At 37.2% G+C, this 19383-nt stretch overlaps 1 protein-coding gene across 1 annotated transcript; it reads right to left on the minus strand.

Annotated features, from left to right (window-relative positions):
• Positions 1-36: 36 nt before the first annotated feature.
• On the minus strand, positions 37-19079 carry sycp2 (synaptonemal complex protein 2). Its single transcript, XM_086141114.1, has 39 exons — positions 19062-19079; positions 18839-18979; positions 18619-18750; positions 18435-18539; positions 18319-18343; positions 17958-18043; positions 17766-17860; positions 17634-17668; positions 17402-17544; positions 17262-17314; positions 16886-16931; positions 16419-16523; positions 15786-15846; positions 15143-15321; positions 14842-14916; positions 14507-14593; positions 13799-13874; positions 12538-12677; positions 12038-12101; positions 11244-11602; positions 10303-10373; positions 10167-10212; positions 10024-10067; positions 9871-9919; positions 9473-9638; positions 9353-9378; positions 9046-9228; positions 8292-8429; positions 7047-7188; positions 6247-6560; positions 5121-5402; positions 4408-4597; positions 3945-4138; positions 3693-3787; positions 3432-3531; positions 2795-2853; positions 879-957; positions 508-564; positions 37-340 (listed from the first exon to the last, which is right to left on the minus strand). Exons 1-39 carry the CDS (start codon positions 19077-19079, stop codon positions 269-271), a joined length of 4332 nt encoding a protein of 1443 aa, XP_085997240.1. The 3' UTR covers positions 37-268.
• Between the last annotated feature and the right edge of the window lie 304 nt (positions 19080-19383).

Below are 19383 nucleotides of genomic sequence, written 5' to 3' on the forward strand. Positions count from 1 at the left end.
ATGGAGCAAACATATTTACCCTAACTCTTAAAGAACATCAGGAATAAAAATATAACTTTTAAATGTAAAAAATACTGAAATATCTGTTTTTGCTGATAACATGACAATGGAACATATATAGTGACACACTTAGGCCGGAATAACGTCAACATATTATAAAAAGAAGAAATGGGGCTCGTTAACATAGGTATGAGAACACGTTTCACTGATGCATAGTTCGACACATCCCTGTTTACCACGTCAACAACTTTCCAAGACGTCGTTCGACTCAGATCGTGCCGTCACCGGGGAAGAACAAAGCTTTCAGACCTTTCTTCACACTCTTTATCTCTCCCACTTGCTACAAGTGCACACACAAAATGGAAGTGTTGAGTCAAGATGTTTCATTTAAAAATGAAGAATGCCCTCTGAAGATCAGTTATCGACACTGTTTAAATAAGATGTAAGCCAGTGGGGTGGCCTACTTCTAATTCAAACAAAGAACAACAATCTCCTGTGTTTACTCACCATCTCCCTGAGGAGTTGGTCTTGAACTAACTTCAGGTCTTTTCTTATCTTGCACATCTGAAAGCAGCAGGCAGGTCGGCAGTGTTTTAGCCATAGTGACATGATATAAAACACAAGCTGATACTTGAGACAGTGTGATGAAATAAATGCAACAAAGGTCCCTCAACAACCACAAAAATAGGCACACATTTAAACAAGCTGATGCAAACAAGCATATCAACGCAACAAAAATGAAGAGTGATTATGTATACGGCTTTCAGAATCTGTCTGACCTCTGGATTTACACAACTCATTAGAAACCTAGCACCTTAGTAAAAAAACAATAAAGCGAAGTAGATGGAGACTGTGAAGCTTAGGGAAGAGGGTCAGACCTCAGAGTTGAACATGTCCTCCTCGTACCCCCAGATGTTGCACATGGTATTCAGCATCGCCTCTTTCAGGGTCGCATTTCTGGAGAGAGGAATAAAAGAACCACCCATCAAAGATGCTGACAGAGCACACAAGGTAAAGGCAAGTATAGTTATGCAATGGTAAAGGAAAACTGCAAACATACATACAGAAATAAAAGCAGGCTTGGTATGCTAAGAGTTTGCAAGTTGAAAAAAGGGTTGTAAACTTGATAAAAACAGCAGAGTGATACACACACTGATCAACTGGAGATTGATTGCAGCTTTCAAATGAGCTCCCAAATACTGTTTGCTATATATGGGCAATTCTTTCCCAGGCTGTAGGATCAATACAAATTCAAATAAATCCTATGCTCCTATCAGAATTGACTTAACCTCCAAGTAACTGCTTAGTTTGTGACAGCATAAAATTAATACTGTTATATGAGGAAGTAGCGTTGAAAAATTGAGGATGAGGATACATAACATAAGTGTTGCAATACCCAGATTTCTAGTTATACGTGTTCCAAATCCATTTTGAGCTTGATGCTGTTCTATTTCAAAACGCTATGACTCTATTACTGACACTCATGAAAGCAAAAAAAAAAAAAATCTAAACCTCTTCTTTCGGCTTTACCCTTCAGGGATTGCAACAGGAAATCAACCTTCTCTATCTAACCCTACTCTCTGTATCCCCCTCTCTCACACCAACTACCTTCATATCCTCTCTTACTACATACATAGATATTTTCTTTTGTCTTGCTCAAGACTTCCTGTCTGGCAGCTCCAAATCCAAAATCTAAACGATTATCAAAATTGTTCTAGCCTGCTCTCATTGGGGCAATTATTTTTGGTTGATAACCCAAGAAACCAATAAATACACAAGTGGCTGAATCCATTAAACATAAATTAATCTGAAATAAAATTCCTACACTGAAATAAGACCATATATGTATGGTATCTTTGAAACATTATATCATATCCATGCCTTACTTGATACAACTGTTACAAGTTTAGTCTGAAATTTGAGTAAATTAGATGCAGTCCAATCCTTATCCTTATCAAGCTGACTTGGATACTTTAAAAGGACCTTCATAAGACATGTTGTGAAAAAATAGGAGAATCAACTTTATTCTGAGTCTTTCACAGGGTCTTCTTTTATAATTCTGTCACACAAAAAATACCAGGGAAATTACAGTACATCGTCCTCAAGGCAGGCATGCATTTGCTGACTGATTAGATGTGAACTGTGACAAAGAACTGAAGACTATGCTAAAGGGCTTTGCCAGGCAGACAGTAGACAGCAACACTGACAATAGTACACACTGTGCTAGTAGAGACAAAAAAAGATGTCTTGGCTTCAAGAAAGGGGGAGAGAACTAAGAGATACATAACCCAGTTGGAAATTTGCTTATGAAACTTGTCTGATGCCATTTATTGATTAAAGTAAGTCAACAGACATACCCATTAATGTGAGTTGTTTTCCAATGTACAAAATTCATACTTAAAGAGTCCTGGTGACCTTTTTACATATTATAATGCCCAAACCTAAAAATGGGTATAACAGTCAGGATAGCCTGTTTAGGCAGAGTTCACAGCTGGATAGTGGTGGCTTGCTGAATGTCAGTGAACTCTTTTTAGTCATATGAAGAGGCACTTAACCATCTTTGTCAAAAAAAAGCTTGTGTTGTAGAGTACAGAACTAGCTTGTGATAAGCCTGAATATTCAATTTTTGAGCCAGACATTATAATCTATGTTTCACTACGTAAATAACTATGCTATTCAATTAATTCGCGATCAAGCCTTTGGGTGACTGCATTGATCAAAATGTAGCAGCGTCAAACTAATGACATGGCTCATTCACTGCTCAAACAAAACAAACACACAGGCCTATTTGTACCTCTTGATATCTTCCTCCCCATAAGAATGAAAGAGCTTGGCCTGCTTTTTCCAGAAAGTCTGTGGGAGGAAAGGACAAAACACTGAGCATGCACTGGTGATATATACTTAGCGACAATCATACTTGACACATCCATCCATCCATCCATCCATCCATCCATCCATCCATCCATCCATCCATCCATCCATCCATCTTCTGCCGCTTATCCTGCAGTCAGGGTTGCAGGGAATTCTGGACTATCCCAGCTGTCATCGGGCGAGAGGTAGGGTTCACCCTGGATTGGTCCCTAGCAGGGCCACATACACAGACAGACAAGGTTCACTCACTCACTCACTCGGGGCAATATTTCCCAATTGCTTCCAATTAACCTGCTGCATGCTTTTAGACTGTGGGAGGAAACTTTCCATGTTCTCCACGAGGAGAACATGCAAAGTCCACACAGAGAGATCCACTTGTTGGAATCGCACCAGAGTCCTTCATGGTGTGAGGCCAAAGCACTAAGCACTGCGCCACCGTGCTGCCACCCACTTGATACATATGGTTATATATTTGTATATGCGCCCTCTCTTTCACATGTGTTCAATAGTGTCTATGCATGACAGAAAGAAATAATGATCAGAAGAATAAAGTGATCTACACTATGGTTTTTTTCCAAGGTGCTCAGCATGCTAACACATTGCTCCAGCTTTTGGATCTCTGCCACAAGGACCTTCTCGACCTCTTTAAGTCTCTGAGTCCTGAAAAGAACATACAGAATACAAAATTATGACTTCTCCAGATTTGGTGGATAATTAACCAACAGTCCAAGGTTAAGGGTAAAGAGAGCACTTGATTGAAAAAGTACATTTTCACATACATTCAAATAGGTTTCAATGAGACCACTGAACCACTTACTGACCTGTCTTTAGTAACTTGCATGCTAAAGGAAGACACATGCTGCTGAACAGTCTTCAAAGTTTCCTTTTTATAAGAATCCACCATTTTGTAGCGATTCTGGAGTTTTTAAGAGAATACAAAGGAAAATATTTTTTTTCAAAAACAGTTAAAAAGAATTCATGAAGTCACTATACAACTCATCAAAAACAACAGGGAGAGACAACTTGTGTTACTGTGACATCATAAGACATTTGTGCCATCATGTGTGTCTGACCTGATACTTCTTTTGTAATTCAGAGCTGAATTGTTGGCACATTTTACTTGTGTTTAAAGCAATATCTGGCAACATCAAATCGTCATCCTTATCAATGTCTCCATCATCTCTGGCATACTCCCACCGGTTGAAGCTAACCATGGAGAGGGCTGGCATCTCTATCCTTCTCTCTTCTGTAGCAGAGGCCTCCAAAACTAATGATAAAGGATCCACTTATACATTATGGACAGAAACATTACATTTTGTGTCAACATCAACCAAAAGACAATAATAATCCTGTGTACTAAAAACCCATTACAATTCCTATCAAAAATGTCAAGTTTCAGTGCAGGTATTCAATCTGAGAGGTACTAATACAGATTCATTTTATGCTCATATAAAATAACCATCATGCTAACATTCTTAGAGAGGTGATTCTGGGAAGGCTATGTTTTCCAGTTATTCAAGTTCAAATTCATCTTACAGGATTGAAACAACTTTCTCCGTTTTATCTGAGGAGAATGCTTTGCAGTCATGTCTCTTTTCGTCTTCCCATCTTCTGATGAAACACTAGACAAGAAGGTGGGATGTTCGTAACTGGGTCCTGTCACAAGAACATGTTGAAATATTAATATTTCACAAGTCAATTGAATAAAGTCAAGGAATAAAGTCAACTGTGATTTTGCGCCAAAATGACAACTTTGTTTAGGCATTGAGGGGGTTATAGATGTTCAACTAGGAAAAGCAGGACTATGACTCAGATTTGTACATGACAGACAATTTACCTGAGAAATGGAAATGTGAAGACACCAGATTTTTGTCCGAAGCTGGTGTTTTCTGTCACAATTGATGGAGAATCATCAGTTATTTAATACTTACCACTTTGAGGGTATTTAATGAAGTTACAATACAGCTAATTTTATACGGATTGCCCCATATGCCTCCTGCTTGCACATCTAACTATTATAACCTGTGCACTTATTCCTTGAGGAGCTGGGTATTTTGTCAACACATTTCAATTTATAAATACACCCAAAACATACATTCAAAGAAATCAAAAATCTGTAAACCCAATGGTATTTTAACTTTACAATCAACCAGAAGTCATCTTGCATTTGTTCATCATAACACTGACTCTAACTCTAGATATAACATAATCATTTAACACTTTTGGGGGTAAAGCAAGGTGCCTCCTACCTCTTTTTCAGTAAGACTAGGCATAGCAGCCATGGAGACGTCTTCAGCTCCCTTTGTTAATACTGATTGCTTGGAAAAGTACTTGCTCAGCAAAACCTGAGATACTGGAGATAAGTTGCTGGACCCATAATAGCAGTCATGCTGGCAGGTTGTTTGGTGGGATGGTGACTGTGGAGAAGAGGGAATTGGAGGCTTGTCCACTTCAACGACTGTAGATGTCAAAAGTGGGTGATCCAAAGGAGATGGAGACGCTGAGGATAGTCTCTGCTGAATGAGACTTATCTGGAAACAAATCGAGAGGAATGAAAGGGGCTGAAATATTGATGGGCACAAAGTAATGTGGCAAATCATTAAGCATCCATCTAATCACCATGTCTGTTATGAAATTAGTGACCCAATGAAAAGGACATTTTCCCCAATACACTAAGAGGAGTGCTGGTACACTATTATCTGATCTGCCAGGAGATAAAGAAGTCATTTCAATCATGAAAACGAATCATTCACATTGTAATGTGTAATTCTAATATTATACACAACATCACAAGAGGTATTTATCAAGGAAAATTAAATTACTCAAATGGCTGTATCACACACAGACACATTAATCTCTGCAAGGGCTAGGTCATAAATGGTATGCTTAAAAAGTAAAACTGTATGAAAAGGATACTCAAACTTGATTTTCAGGAAGGGAGATATTTTTTCCAGCTTTTAAGCTGAGATTTCTCAGTCACACTGGGAATTTCAAACAATAATGTTCAGGTCACAGTCCAACTTCCTGAAATTCTAGGTTATGATATTTGAGGGTTGACGTTCACTGAATATTTCACACCTCCACGCATGTCACACTTGTGTTTTCACATGAGTGCAGAGCGCCATAAATTATCATGTTGTGCAAAGGTGCTTGTTATACTCAAAAGATGATAAATACCCGGACTATTTTAATAGTCTTTACAGATTATGTGGTGGGATATTAAACATCATTATTATTACAGGCATATCCCCTGGGCTTTGATATGATAAAGAATATATTATTGAGGGTAAAGTTAAGCATGTGAGGTCTTTGAATGCCATTCTAAGCTTTCATAGAGAATACAATACTTGCATCCTGGACAAAAAATAGCTTTACCTCAGCTGCACTTGGTCCAATGGGTGGGCTGGGCCCAGGAATTCGACCCAGAGAGATCGGTGATGAACAAGTGTGGATAGATTGGACTGATTGTTTCATAGACGTGTTGTACTTCTTTTTCTGTTCTTGGCTAGAGAGGGAAAAACGCCTGAAGTCTCCTTTGTTGCTGACTGTAGTGAGCACTTTGGGTAGCAGCAGGATTGGCGAAGGGGTGTCCTGGCAGGGGGGGTCAGGGGAGGCAGGGAGCGGGGATCCCCGCGGGGTGAGAAGAGGGGAGGAGGTCAAATCCAAGGTTGGGCCTGACCTCTCATTAGCTGTAAGAGTCCAAAATAAGCACAGATGTTCAAGCAGCTGGCTAAATAAGTTGAACAAAAGAGGAAAAGGTCAATATATACATACATTTCAACATATCAATTTACGGTCAAGTTTTACAGAGAACTTGTTCTAAATTTGTTTAAAACGTGGAGTCCAATGTTTCTGTGATAATGTCGAAGTGAATTTAGCACCCTACAGTTAAAGTCACTTAATCAATTTACAAGTTATTTTGCTGGGCATTCAGAGAAATTGTTTGAATCTTTTTCTACATCAGTCTTTCACTCTAAACTATGTTAATAGATATACAAAAGAATTTAACTGTGAGTGACTTAACTATTTTGCTCTCATTGAACTGAGTTGAAGCAAAGGAAAGATAAGTTATGGGATACAGCTTAACTCAAAATGACTGATGAAACAAGTTGATCAACTAGAAACAAGGCAGTCATCTAAATCCATTTCTAAAGTGTGGCTCTGCTCAGTCTTACTTCTCATTCTTTCAATGGAAGAAGGGGACAGAAAGGAAGAGGCCTTGCAAGCAGCAGAGGGACCCATCAACGGACTCATCTGTTCTTGGGCTGGAGGGATAGTCTTTAACCCAATGGTTTCCTGAAAAATGTTCTCAGTGGTCTGCTGGTGGAAAACAGGATAGTTCCAGTATAGCTAATTTTAATTCACAGAAAACAACCGGGATACAGTATTGAGAAACAGTTATTGCCCACTCAAAAGTTCTTCTATTTATGTGTACGTAACATTTAAATGTTTCTGATCATCAGATACCTCTAATAAAAGATATACATGAATGAACATAAACTGTACGTTTAAAAGCTTAATCTATTCATTCAAGGTACAAACTTATCCAACGCTTTTGGCAATCATGTCATAAAGCAATTTTACCCCAAGCATAAGGGGGCACCTTAGACAGTAATAACTGCCAGGTAGAAGGCCTTGAGGAAGACCAAAGAGGCAATTCATAAGTCATAGAGAGAGGAAATTAGTTAAGTTGGTGTGAAAGAAGAGCATGCAAAAGATAGGGTGAAAAGGAGGCAGGTGATTCGCTGATGCAACCGCTGAAGGGAAGAGCCAAAAGGAAAAAGAGGAAACATTGCAATAGTCTGCCACATCAGGTTCTACTTTCGACCTATTACTTTAGACAATACTTTCCCAGATGCTTTAAGTTATAATCAAGGTCATATTTTGATTGGCACCACAACAGCTGACCTTATGAAACAAAAGTGATGCCTTTAGATGCTCTTGTCATTCAACCACAGAAACCATCGATTAAGAATTGTTTATGTGTCCGTGTGTCCATTTTCCATTAAAGTGAGTATGACAACAAGAACCATTTTCATGCAAAAATTACAAGATATTGAGAGAGGGTGCAAAAAACTCCCAACAGTGTCAACAGTTTTTTGATGACATATAAGCCACTTTGTCAAAATATGAGACAAGTCTGATTTGGACAATAATAATTTTATGGACAATAATTCATAATTAAGAATTTGTCCTTACTTTGGGGACAGCCACGAAGTAATGTGTGGAAAATAAGATCCAATGTAGGAACACAATCACAAAGTTTTACTTACCGGGAATTTAACAGTTGACAAAATGTTAGTTTGCAACGAAAGTGTCTTAATAAGTACATATCTAAGATAACTGACCACACAAAAAATTGGACCTGAGAAGCTAAAGTGACTTTTTCTGCTAGTGTCAATGTGAAAACTGCTTCCCACCTTTAAGTTACTTGGCTTTTTTGAATTCAGTTGGTCTTGAATTTCATGTCTCTGACCAGCATCTTTGGATAGCATGTTTCTTTTTTTTCTTTTCTTCACCTCCAGACCATAGCAACTAGCATTGTCACTCACTCTTTGCTGGGAGACCGAGCAAAAAGGAAAGACACACTTGAGCAACAAATACCCATTAATACACTGATTTCTTAAAAATTACTTCTCTTATTGGTATATTGTATCTGATCTTAGTATAGATGACAAAAAAACAAAGGTAAATTTGGCTTGAAATTCAAAGACTATTAGATACAATGAAAAATGTTGTCTACTATTAATAATTCTGAAGCTCACATCTGACCAAGGTTAATTTGGTCTCAATCCCTTTATGTTTTACTGAGATCTAAAAAACTTACTGACTGTTCTGATGCCTTTTGAGTTGAGAACACAATGGTTACCTACCAACTGCTGATTACTTCTGGTTGAACACTTGCCGACAGTTTCTATTTTCCTCACTCGAGAAGTTCTTTTCTCAGTTTTTGATAGTTGGTTAGCACAGGAGTGCTAATTGAAAGAAAAAGTAAAATGACAGTTAGAGCAAATATTTTTCAAAGAAAAAAAAAACCACACATCTGTAAAGTGTTTGGGATATGGGGAGATTCCAGACAGAAAACCAGATTTTCAGATTTGTGAATGCAGAATGAAGAAGTAAATCAACAATGTATCATTGCAAGGATTAATTGACACATAAACTAATGAAGACCCTTGCTTTGGCTGCACAAGCTGCCTCTGGTTCAGACTGGCTATCATCACTTTCTGGCTCTTTATAATTTTTGACAGTGGTTGCTGCAGCTCTCCGAGGCCTCCTGGATCTGGTTTGTGGTCTGTCATGTGCTGCTGCAGGCTTCTCTTGCTGTTCCACTTGCTTCTTGGTGGAAGGAATTTTCTGGAGAAACAATGACACACTGTGGTTGACTGTAATAATAAACCAGTTGCTCACAGCATATTGTACAATACATATTTTGAAATACAGAAAATGGAGGCTTGCTGCATCTTATGTTGGGCTTTACATGTTCTGAAGACAGTGGGGATGTGCCTGTAATAGAAGACAAAATATGCATTTCTTCAATTCCGTGAACAGTCAGTGCCTCAGCCACAACTTTAGACTGTATACTGAAAGAATGGCCTACGTGAAGTGTGAGCAGGCACCACTTTTTGATGGGCCAGCGGCTGTCTAGAGTATTTCGTTATTTGGGGTTTGGGTTTCTGGCTAGACTCTCTCAACCAGCTGGTCTCTGTCGTGACATTTTCTATGTCTGTGTCGCTGAAAAGGTGCCTCTTCACATACCGTTTTTCCTGATATATGTAGGACCAAAAAATGTAAGAAATAAAATAGGTGGACCAAAGCATTTTTTGACTGACACAACGATTCACACTTTTCTATGACTGCACCATCATCCTGATCAATGTAAAGAATAGGTTCTGATAAGCAGAAACATTTCATTTGCTTTTGCTGGAACATTGATGCTAAGTGTTTGTGCTTCTACCGTTTCAATTTTTGATAATGAGCATAGAAATGACAATGTACTTTTGCCGTAGGTTTTCCTTTCTTGAGGATAATGGAATCATGGAGGCTACTGCAAAACAAAAAAGAAATCGGATGGCGTTCAATACAAAAGTTTAATGTAGCATGTTTAATCTAAACAATGGTCTGCAGGCCTATTCTGACAATTCCCTGTACCTGCTTGATATGGCAGACATATCAGTGACAGTTGTGTCTTTTTCCTAAATGGCAACAAGGGAGGACATCAGGCACAACAATGCAAAACCAAATGGTCAATAGCAGTACATTCACAAATGAGCTATGACATTGGTGTTATTTACCCCAATACCCATGGGCGGATCAATGTTGAATGTAAACACATCATTTCTATAAACAGAGAAAGACATTCAAAAAGTGCTTTCAGTACATTCAGAAATCACAAGATATGTCTCAAATATTTGAAGAAATTCATATTACCTTAGCTTTGCACTATTTGAAACTTGTTTATTGTGAGAATTTGTTAAGTTTTCAGTTCTGGACACATCTCTCTAAAGCAAACAAAGACCATCAACAAATTAGGTTAAAGCTATTATGCCAATTATAGATTAATTACAGAAGGATTACTTACAGAGAGATTACTAACATTTGATTGCCAGCTCATATTAAAGATCTGCCTATAACAAAGAAACAAAAACTTGGTTCTCTAACCATTGGCCTTTGATCATTGCACAACATAATTTAATGTGCTTATAACTAATGTGTCTACCTTTTGACTGCAGGAGGAGTCCAGTGCTTTGAGTTTTTTCCCAATCTCAGCTTTATTTGAGAATTTGTATCAGGATGGCTCAAGTTGAGTTTTATCATTTTGGCTGCAAGCTTTGTATTTCTCTGCATAAAATACAGTATACTGTTACAGTCACATCATAGGGAATATGCAATTATGAACCTTGAGATGGACATTAATGTTATGTCATTTGAATTAATCAATTATTGATTAATGATTAACAGAATCCAGATATATTGCCTTGTATATATGTATATAGATCTGATATGGGATCAATGGAAATAATCTGGACCATAATTATTTTAAATGATTCTTGTCCAGCATTACACTTTCCAAAATTGTAATAACCCGACCTCTGCGGGTCAGCAAAGACAGATCCTGACTATAACTTTCTCCCACACTCTCTATATATACACACACACACATAATGTTTATGTATGTTTACAAGCCAGACTGGTAAAAATCAGCATTATTTACTTCCAGTTATACTGGACCATACTAATTTGGATCTGTTTCTCTTTTTTTCTTCTCACACTCAAAAACAACTCTTCTGGGAGTATATTTCTTAAACAGCCTATGTGTTATTAACAAAAGAGACAATCACGGGAGTATTATCTATTAAACAAGGTTATACCTCCTCTCTTCCTGGAATCGACTTTCTATTTTGAACCTTGATACAGTTATTTTGGTTGATTCTCTGCTGGCCAATCTCAGTTGTACAGGCTTTGGATGGTGTTTCAACTGGAACACCAACTTTGGCCAGGCCATTTTTCTGCTCTTTCAAACTACTCTCTGCATGACTTCTGTCTTGAGATTCCCCCTGTCTCAGTATAGAACCTGTCTGCTGAGGTTGTGGATCTTTGCCCCTCTCATTGATGACCTTCTGCTTGGGTTTGCTGAGTTTGGTAGGGCTTTGTTTTAGAGAAACTGGACCTGTGCAAGGAACTGACAGTCGGCGTGAAGATGGTTTGTACTCTTGTTTTTTTGCCAAATCTGAAAAATGGTCGGCAAAAATTAAAATGGATGAAATAATTACTATAACAACTGAGGGTTGTAACTGAACAACACTTCTGTTTGTTAGTGTGAACATTTGCTTACCAGGTTTTTGAAGACAATTGATTTTCTGTACGAGTGTCAAAAGCGTTTCAGAAACTGATGCTTTGTTCCTGTTAGAAGGCATTCACATTCAACATAAGAACACTATGATTAATTGTGTTTAAAGAAATAATATGCTGACATGTCTATGACATGGCTCCCAACTATTATGATTATGTTTCATTATACAGCTTACGTATATTACCTTGGATTGGTCTGGGTGTCAGGAACAAAGTTATCTTCTGCAAGCAAAAAGATTACAGATGAATATATGTGGAGCATCATCTGACTCTATTATTGTACAAAACCTAATGTAATTCAATGTCTCAATACCTTGAAACTGCATTTGCCACTGTTCATCTTGACCCCTGCTTACTCCCCCTGCCACAGGTGTGTTCTGTTCAGTATACACAAAGTAAAAAGCGTGAAATTTACATTTCTCATTTTGAAATATAAAATTGTAGATGTGCATGACCCTGTGGTAATAGTAGCCTAATAACCAGAAGCCTGCATTACAAAAATCAACAGCATAAAGTTAAATTTTATTTGGATACATTGAAAGAGGACAGTTAAGTTAGTTGGTATGAGAGCAGAGGATACAGAGGACAGGGTTAGACTGTGGTATATGATTTGCTGTGACGAACCCTAAATGGAACTGAAATCAATAGATGCTCTTTTTATAATTACAGAATGGCGGCACGGTGGCACAGTCGTTAGCGTTTCCGCCTCACAGCACCTATACTATAATACAAAGCTTTTGCATGCAAAAACACACAGCCAGACAACAGCTAACAGGTTTACCATAAGAGCAGTGTATTAAGTGCCCATCAAACCTGCCTTCCCATGCGACCAACCTTTGTGGTGCGAAGAGTTATATCAGGGTTGCGGATTGTATCAGCGGGCATTAGCTCTTCAGCGATCACTTCACTCTTTGAATCATCAAGCTCTAGACAGGTTTGTCCTCTAATCTTGGCTAAGATGAGACCAAAAAAAGAAATGAGAATTTTTGCAAAATTTAAAAAACAAAGATACAAAATACACAGTCTGTAATACTAAGGCACAAAAAACTGCTGTGGTTGTGATTCAGTCCCTTCCCCTCAGAGAGTGGGGCACCTAAGCTTTGCCCTTCTTTTTCTCTGCTTTTAAGTTTATAACTAAACTCCAATGGTGATTCACTTATATCCTGATTGTACCTCTGTGATTTGATACTGCAATGGAAGTTTTACCGTATCTGTATGTGTGAAGGTTATATTAAGCTGGAAATCACGGCTTACTACTTACTTACGGCTAAGACAACTACTACTTGCACAGAGGATGATAATAACAACAAACACAATAACTAATGTCAGCAATTCAGAGGGAATACAAATAGCAAAGTGGAAAACTGCGGCCTTGGCTACTCTTCTCACTCAAAAAAATAATGTACCAGTACTGTATACATGCTGTATAATTAACTAAATATTAGGTGCCATATGGATTATGGAAGTATTTCTTTGTTATTTTAGGTCATTTTTAATCAAATTTACTGAAGTGATGAATTTAAAATTATTATTATTATTTGCACAATTCTTGTCTACTACAATATTGGTATCTCTGATATTTCAGTTTACAATGCCCTTTTGTGTTACTGAGTGATATTCACAAGCTTTAAAGTTGATTCTAGCCAGGTAAAGTCGTATTTGAACAGCATAGGGTCCAGACCATTTTCTGACCATGAACTGAACTTGACCCAAACTTGATCAGAACGTGACTTGAAAATGACCAGATGCTGTCCAGAACCTGCGAGACCTGATGTGGCAGGGAGGCCAACTAATACTATGCACACCATAGTATATACACTTGTATATACACTATGGAGACTTCAAGATTTGAGATTGAGCTTTATGGTTGCTGTGACTTTTGTTCAGTAAGTCTTTGAAACCAGCTACTATGGCCTACACTATTTTTGAGTCCCACATAACCAAAATAATCTGTTAAATGTGGGTAGCTACTCAGAGAGGCATTTAATAAGATCTGGTGTTAGCAATACAGGTTTGGCCTGGCTCTACTTATTGACTGGCATATAATTTGAAAGGGACCTGGCTTCATACTCACCTCTTTTTGCTGGAACTACATTATTGCTAATAAAGATGGTAGACTCTGAAAGCCTCATTTTGGCAGGGGTCTCAATCTGGTTGGAAAATCAAAATGACTGCATGAGACAAAAAGCTAAACTTTACAGGCTTAAAATCCTTCATTTTAAAAGGCCTCCACTTATTGAGTGCTTCACACCTTGTGGTCTACAGTAGAGAGCCTTTACATACACATACATACACGAGCCAATGGCACCAGAACCGCCATGTGAATACAAGGCGTTAACCAGGCCATTAGGAGAAACCTGGGATTCAGTGCCTTGCCAAAAAGACACTTCAATGTACAAACAGGAGGAGCCGAGAATCAAACCATGAGCCACCTCCTTGGGGGGACGCCCACTCTACTAAGCCACAGCCGCCTTAAAGTGTCTATTGTGTTATATGTCAGATTTATTATAAAAAAAAAATATGTAAGTTAAAAATGGTATCTGTTAATGCAGAAATAAATTGAAAATTTAAATTGTCTTAAAAAAGGGGACAATTATGTTACCGGTAACCTGAAAAAAAGATAAAATTGACTGAATTAATCTCTCCTCATATCTCACCTGTAAAAGTAAAAAGATTTGCAAACCTGTTTGCAAACATAGTTATGAGAGGACAGACCTATTAGCATGATATAAAATGGCCTCTTTTATATATGTATTTTATATAAACCACAACACTTACTCACCTTTACAGGAGCAGATGAATTTGGTAATAAGACAGGAGTAGAATTCTTCTCACCTTCACCAAGGGAAATCTGGCTCTCTGGAACAATCTACAGGAGTTGAATAGAGTACAAATAGAGTCAAACTGGTACTTTTATTATCTCCCCAAAATAAAAGGCAAAACTGTTGAAATACAGAAATTGTCCATACGAGTACAAGAAATTGTGTCAAAGGTCATGTCATTTTTAATAATATACACTTAATATTGATAATTTACTCTGCCGACATGGTTAACATTGTTACTCATCTTGATCACATCACGTATAACAAAAATATTATGTTAAATATAAACAATTACCTGGGAATTGTTCTCTTCCATGATAATTTTCACTGTAGTTTTCGTTATAGATGTTCTTTTCTTTCCAACAAATCCCTAACAGAGACACATTTATGCAAATTCCCAAGTATTTACTCAAACTCCAACAGAATACTATGGTTTCAATGCATTCAAGGAATTAAGAGTTAATAAAAAGTCAAAATAAAAGAACAATAATATTTTACATGTAGCTAGTGTTTTTACTGAATTCTGATGTTTTTACTCCAAGTATTACATTATGCAACTTAATATGTATAAAAAAAACAAATTAAACATTGCAGACATCATCCTCAGTAACACATGGCATCACTACTTTTTGTTTTTCGTGTCCGTAAACACTACGAGTAGCTTGCAGAATTTCCAAGGAGGAGCTGAAGTAGATGATTAGATTCGATCCTTCCACCATTCCCACAACTTGGATCTGTGACAGCTCTAACTGCAAGACTTGTCTCTTGCCTTTTTCTGGAAAAGAAGATCCATCCAGCCATAAGAATTCAAAAGGGGTTATGACAGCACACCGATATAGATGGCATTTTTGTTTTCTGAAGGGGTGATAATTTAAGTTCTGCCTTATTTAATAAATGAGCGGACTCATATAGACATTGAGAATTTTATTTGTATGCAACGTTCAACGTTCAACGGTGTCTAAACTAAAGCATTCAAAATGCTTTAGTTGCATGCAGGAAAAGACATTTGTTTTTTTCTGTGGAATTCTATAGAATAGAATGGAAAAAGATACATACAGTGTATTCTTCATTTCAGATGTCAAAATTGATTTGTAGTGCCTGATGATTTCTGTTCTGTAGGAAACGGGTCCAAATGGGTCTTTAAGCATTGAAGGTTGCTAGCCCCTGGTCTAGGTGTTTCTTGTTGCGACACTTGGCAATTAAGCCTGATATCAATTTAACAAAAGTCATGGATCTTACCTATGATTGAATAGCTATGGACATCGTTTTCATTTATAGATAATGTTTCCCAGGAACTGTCCTACAAAGAAAAATCAGTTACATATAGGGTTACTGTACTTTGATCTCCAAAAAGAGGGCACTCCGCTCTACCTCCAAAGGCTTGAAATGATTCTTGAAGTTTACTCAAAGATGCCTTGTAACTTTAATATATCTAAAGTATACCTACTCTGTATTGCTATGGATAATTCGATTTATCAAAAAAATAGTTTCACTTTATAATCAGACATACCATTCTAAGCTGATGTTCGGCATGAGCTCGATTTAAAAAAATACCCCTTGCACAAGTCTCAAAATAAAAAAATAAAGGTAAAATAAAGAAAATGTACTAAATGTTTAAAGGTGTAAACTCATAACAAGCTCTTTATTGTTAATGATTATTATAATTATTATTACTAAACTGGAAATGATCACCTTATTAACGCTTCCCCTCCATCCGGTGAAAAGAAGCCAAAAAGAGGAGTGTGTAAATAGTGTGTTTGGTCACACTATTAAATACAAATGTAGGGTGCAGTCTGATACAGTACACGTCTGCTTATGATGTAGAAGAAATGTACATAAACAGTTTGGTATTGATGGTCAGTTTCGAGGTACCTGTGCTTCTTCTTCGGCCAAAGAGAAGTAAAAAGAGATGCAATGGCTGCCAAGATTGAAGTCAATCCAGAACGCTTCCAGTTTGTCATCAGCAGGCATTAGTAACTGACAGCACAAAATTTTAGTAGTTACTAATGCAGGAACATGATGGAACAACTAAATGATGCTTTTATGAGTCTTAACAGTTTAAATAAGATATAGTGTAACTTTAAATAAACTAATGGTGAAATTTGGTAGTGTAAAACTAGCAGCTTAAGTGACTAATTCTGACAAGCAAATCCTGTTATCATTTTGATGGTACATAAGTTCTATATAGAAAAGGATAAAATAATCAAAAGAAATATGGTTAAGTATTTCAATTGTAGAAAATACCATCCCAACTTACATATAAAACAACTTGTGATTGTAGATGCATCGCTAATCCCTGCGGTAATGTTTTTAATGTTCTTACAACAACATATACTGACCTCATACTTGTCCAGATAAACCTCCAAACATGGATAGGAATATACTCTATAGTAAAAGACACTTGTATTCAGTCAAGTGCATCTGTCATCATCGTTAAAACTATCAGGATACAGTTTAATTTCAAGAATAATTGAGAAGATTATTAGATTGTGATTAGCCCAGCCTTTTCTATGTTTCAGTGTTGACGAGAGAAGCCTTTATTTTTCCACCCTTCTTTTAACATACTATCCAGGGCTAAGATGTTAAAGACAAATATTACTCTTTCAATGTCCCTACCTTTTTAGGCTTCCCAGAAATCTATTATCTATGGCTTGCATTAGTTTGAGTGTGTGTGTGTATCTATGTGTGTCTGTGCGTTTGTCTGTCTGTTTGTACCTTCTCCTTTCGCCTTGCATACCATTCACCAAATTCAGAAACTTACGACAATCCTAAACATGAAACATTTACACGATATTTCAGGTTAAGTATGAGAAAACAGAAAACAAAAGCTGCATAAGGGAAATCTCATATCTTACCGTCTCAAATTCAGAATCATGAATCTTGAGAAATGCACTGGCCACATGATCCATGTTGAACCAATGATGCACTAGCTCCTTTCTATGTGCACTGGGGGCCATTCTGAACAGCGCCTCCATAAAAGCGGTCTGCAAGTCATAATCTGGTAGAAACAGGTGTGTCTTACATTTAAGTATGTTTTGCATGCTTCTGGGAAACAGAATTTTGGATTATATATATCAAACATCTTACCCCCAATGCCTAATATCTGACCAGCAAGCTTGAACCTTATAAAATTGATAATCAAGCAAAAAAACAGTTGCTATTCAGATCATAAAATATTCTCAAACTTTTCTGTCTCTGGAGGGAATAATCATGACTTACATTATATCTGAGGCTTCTTGTGATCTTAGGAGCTTCCTCTCTTTCTTAAGCTCCACAGGCATTTTGTCCAATAGTATATTAAATTTACGGATAAACTACAAAGATGATGTGACCAAATAACTTTGTTAGTAAAACAAGACATTCAAGATATTCTAATTTCTTTTCAAACTTGCAATGGAAATGATCATAAACCTCTTTTTTGAGCAGAATATAGATTCTGGGATCTGCTGCCAAGTGGCCGAGAGGATACAGAAAGGACTGAGTAATTTCACATGCTCCTGCAATTTGAGCAGACAGAAATATAGCGATTCGTCATGAAAATATTCAGTTGAAGATCAGAATTATGAAAATTAGAATCACCTTATGGTTAAAGTGGGAATAACACTCTAAGAGGCTTAGTACATTATAGTTGTATGTCACCTGATGACTCAGTATTACAATTTCAGGGTTTCAGTTGAACAGATAATATAGTTTTGTTTTTCTCTAGTTGGATTTACATGCCAATATACACTATAGTAAATAAATATGTATGAAAAAGGAATATCCATGCTACCTTCTTTGCATGCTTCATGAACCACCTGTGACACAAAGGGTGCAAAGGAGTTTTAGTTTTGCATTCCACATAAGGAAGTCTGTCACATGATTCATTTTTTTTTGCTGTTTACTTACTATTAAAGCTTCCAAGAAGTCCTCTGAAAGGTGAAACAAAGTCTCATCCCACTGGTGGCTGCCCCAAATCCACAGTTGTCTACACTTTTCAAACCACTGTACCATGTGCAGAAAATCAAGTGCATTAAAATGACTTAGGTATTTGTTATAGAGTAGCGACAGTGTGTACATTTCTGACACTTATCTTTCTTATCAAGCCTTGAGCAATTAATCCTGTGAGCCCTTCACCAGCACCAGCTATGTTCAGGTTTGTACCACATTTGTAGAGTACAGCAAGTCCCAAACAGGCAGTGTTGCACTCTTTCTGCTCTAAGCTCTGCATTATCAATAGACAACGTCCATAATGTGTATGGAATACAAAATCTGGGATCATGAAACATGAGGATGAAATGTTATTATCTTACCCTGCATATGAGCTTATCCAATTTCACAATAAACCATTGGGAACATTTTATGGAGGTTCCTTTTAGTGTGTTCCTTTGCAAGAATTCATTCAATTTCTCAGGGTCCCCATCCTTCGATGCGTTATTAACGATTTTCTCCAACTGCACATGGAATGATTACTCAACATTTACTTTTTAGAACATAAACATTTCGCTGAGTACTTGCTCCAGTTGGCATCCTCACTTCTGTGTCTAGACCCATTGGAATCCTTGAGACTCTGCTCTCTTCAGTTGATAACCCTTTCAAAAATAACCAAAACATTACATCCCAGAAAGATTTTGTCAAAGGGATGATCTTTTTTAACAGGTGAAAGTTGCTAGATGAGATATAGCGATGCAATGGCAATAGCTCCTGGACATTTACTGGACTTTAATGATGAATAAAATGGCTCATGACTGGTTAAAATAATATACACCGAACATGGTTAATGAGCATTGGTATATAAATTAACTTTTACTTTTACAAATACATTCACGAATATACCTACATAGGTGAAAATTTACAT

Source organism: Fistularia commersonii, chromosome 34 (genome assembly GCF_037954325.1).
Source record: "Fistularia commersonii isolate RoL2024-O1a breed Wild chromosome 34, RoL_Fcom_v1.0, whole genome shotgun sequence".
Taxonomy (NCBI): Eukaryota; Metazoa; Chordata; class Actinopteri; order Syngnathiformes; family Fistulariidae; genus Fistularia; species Fistularia commersonii.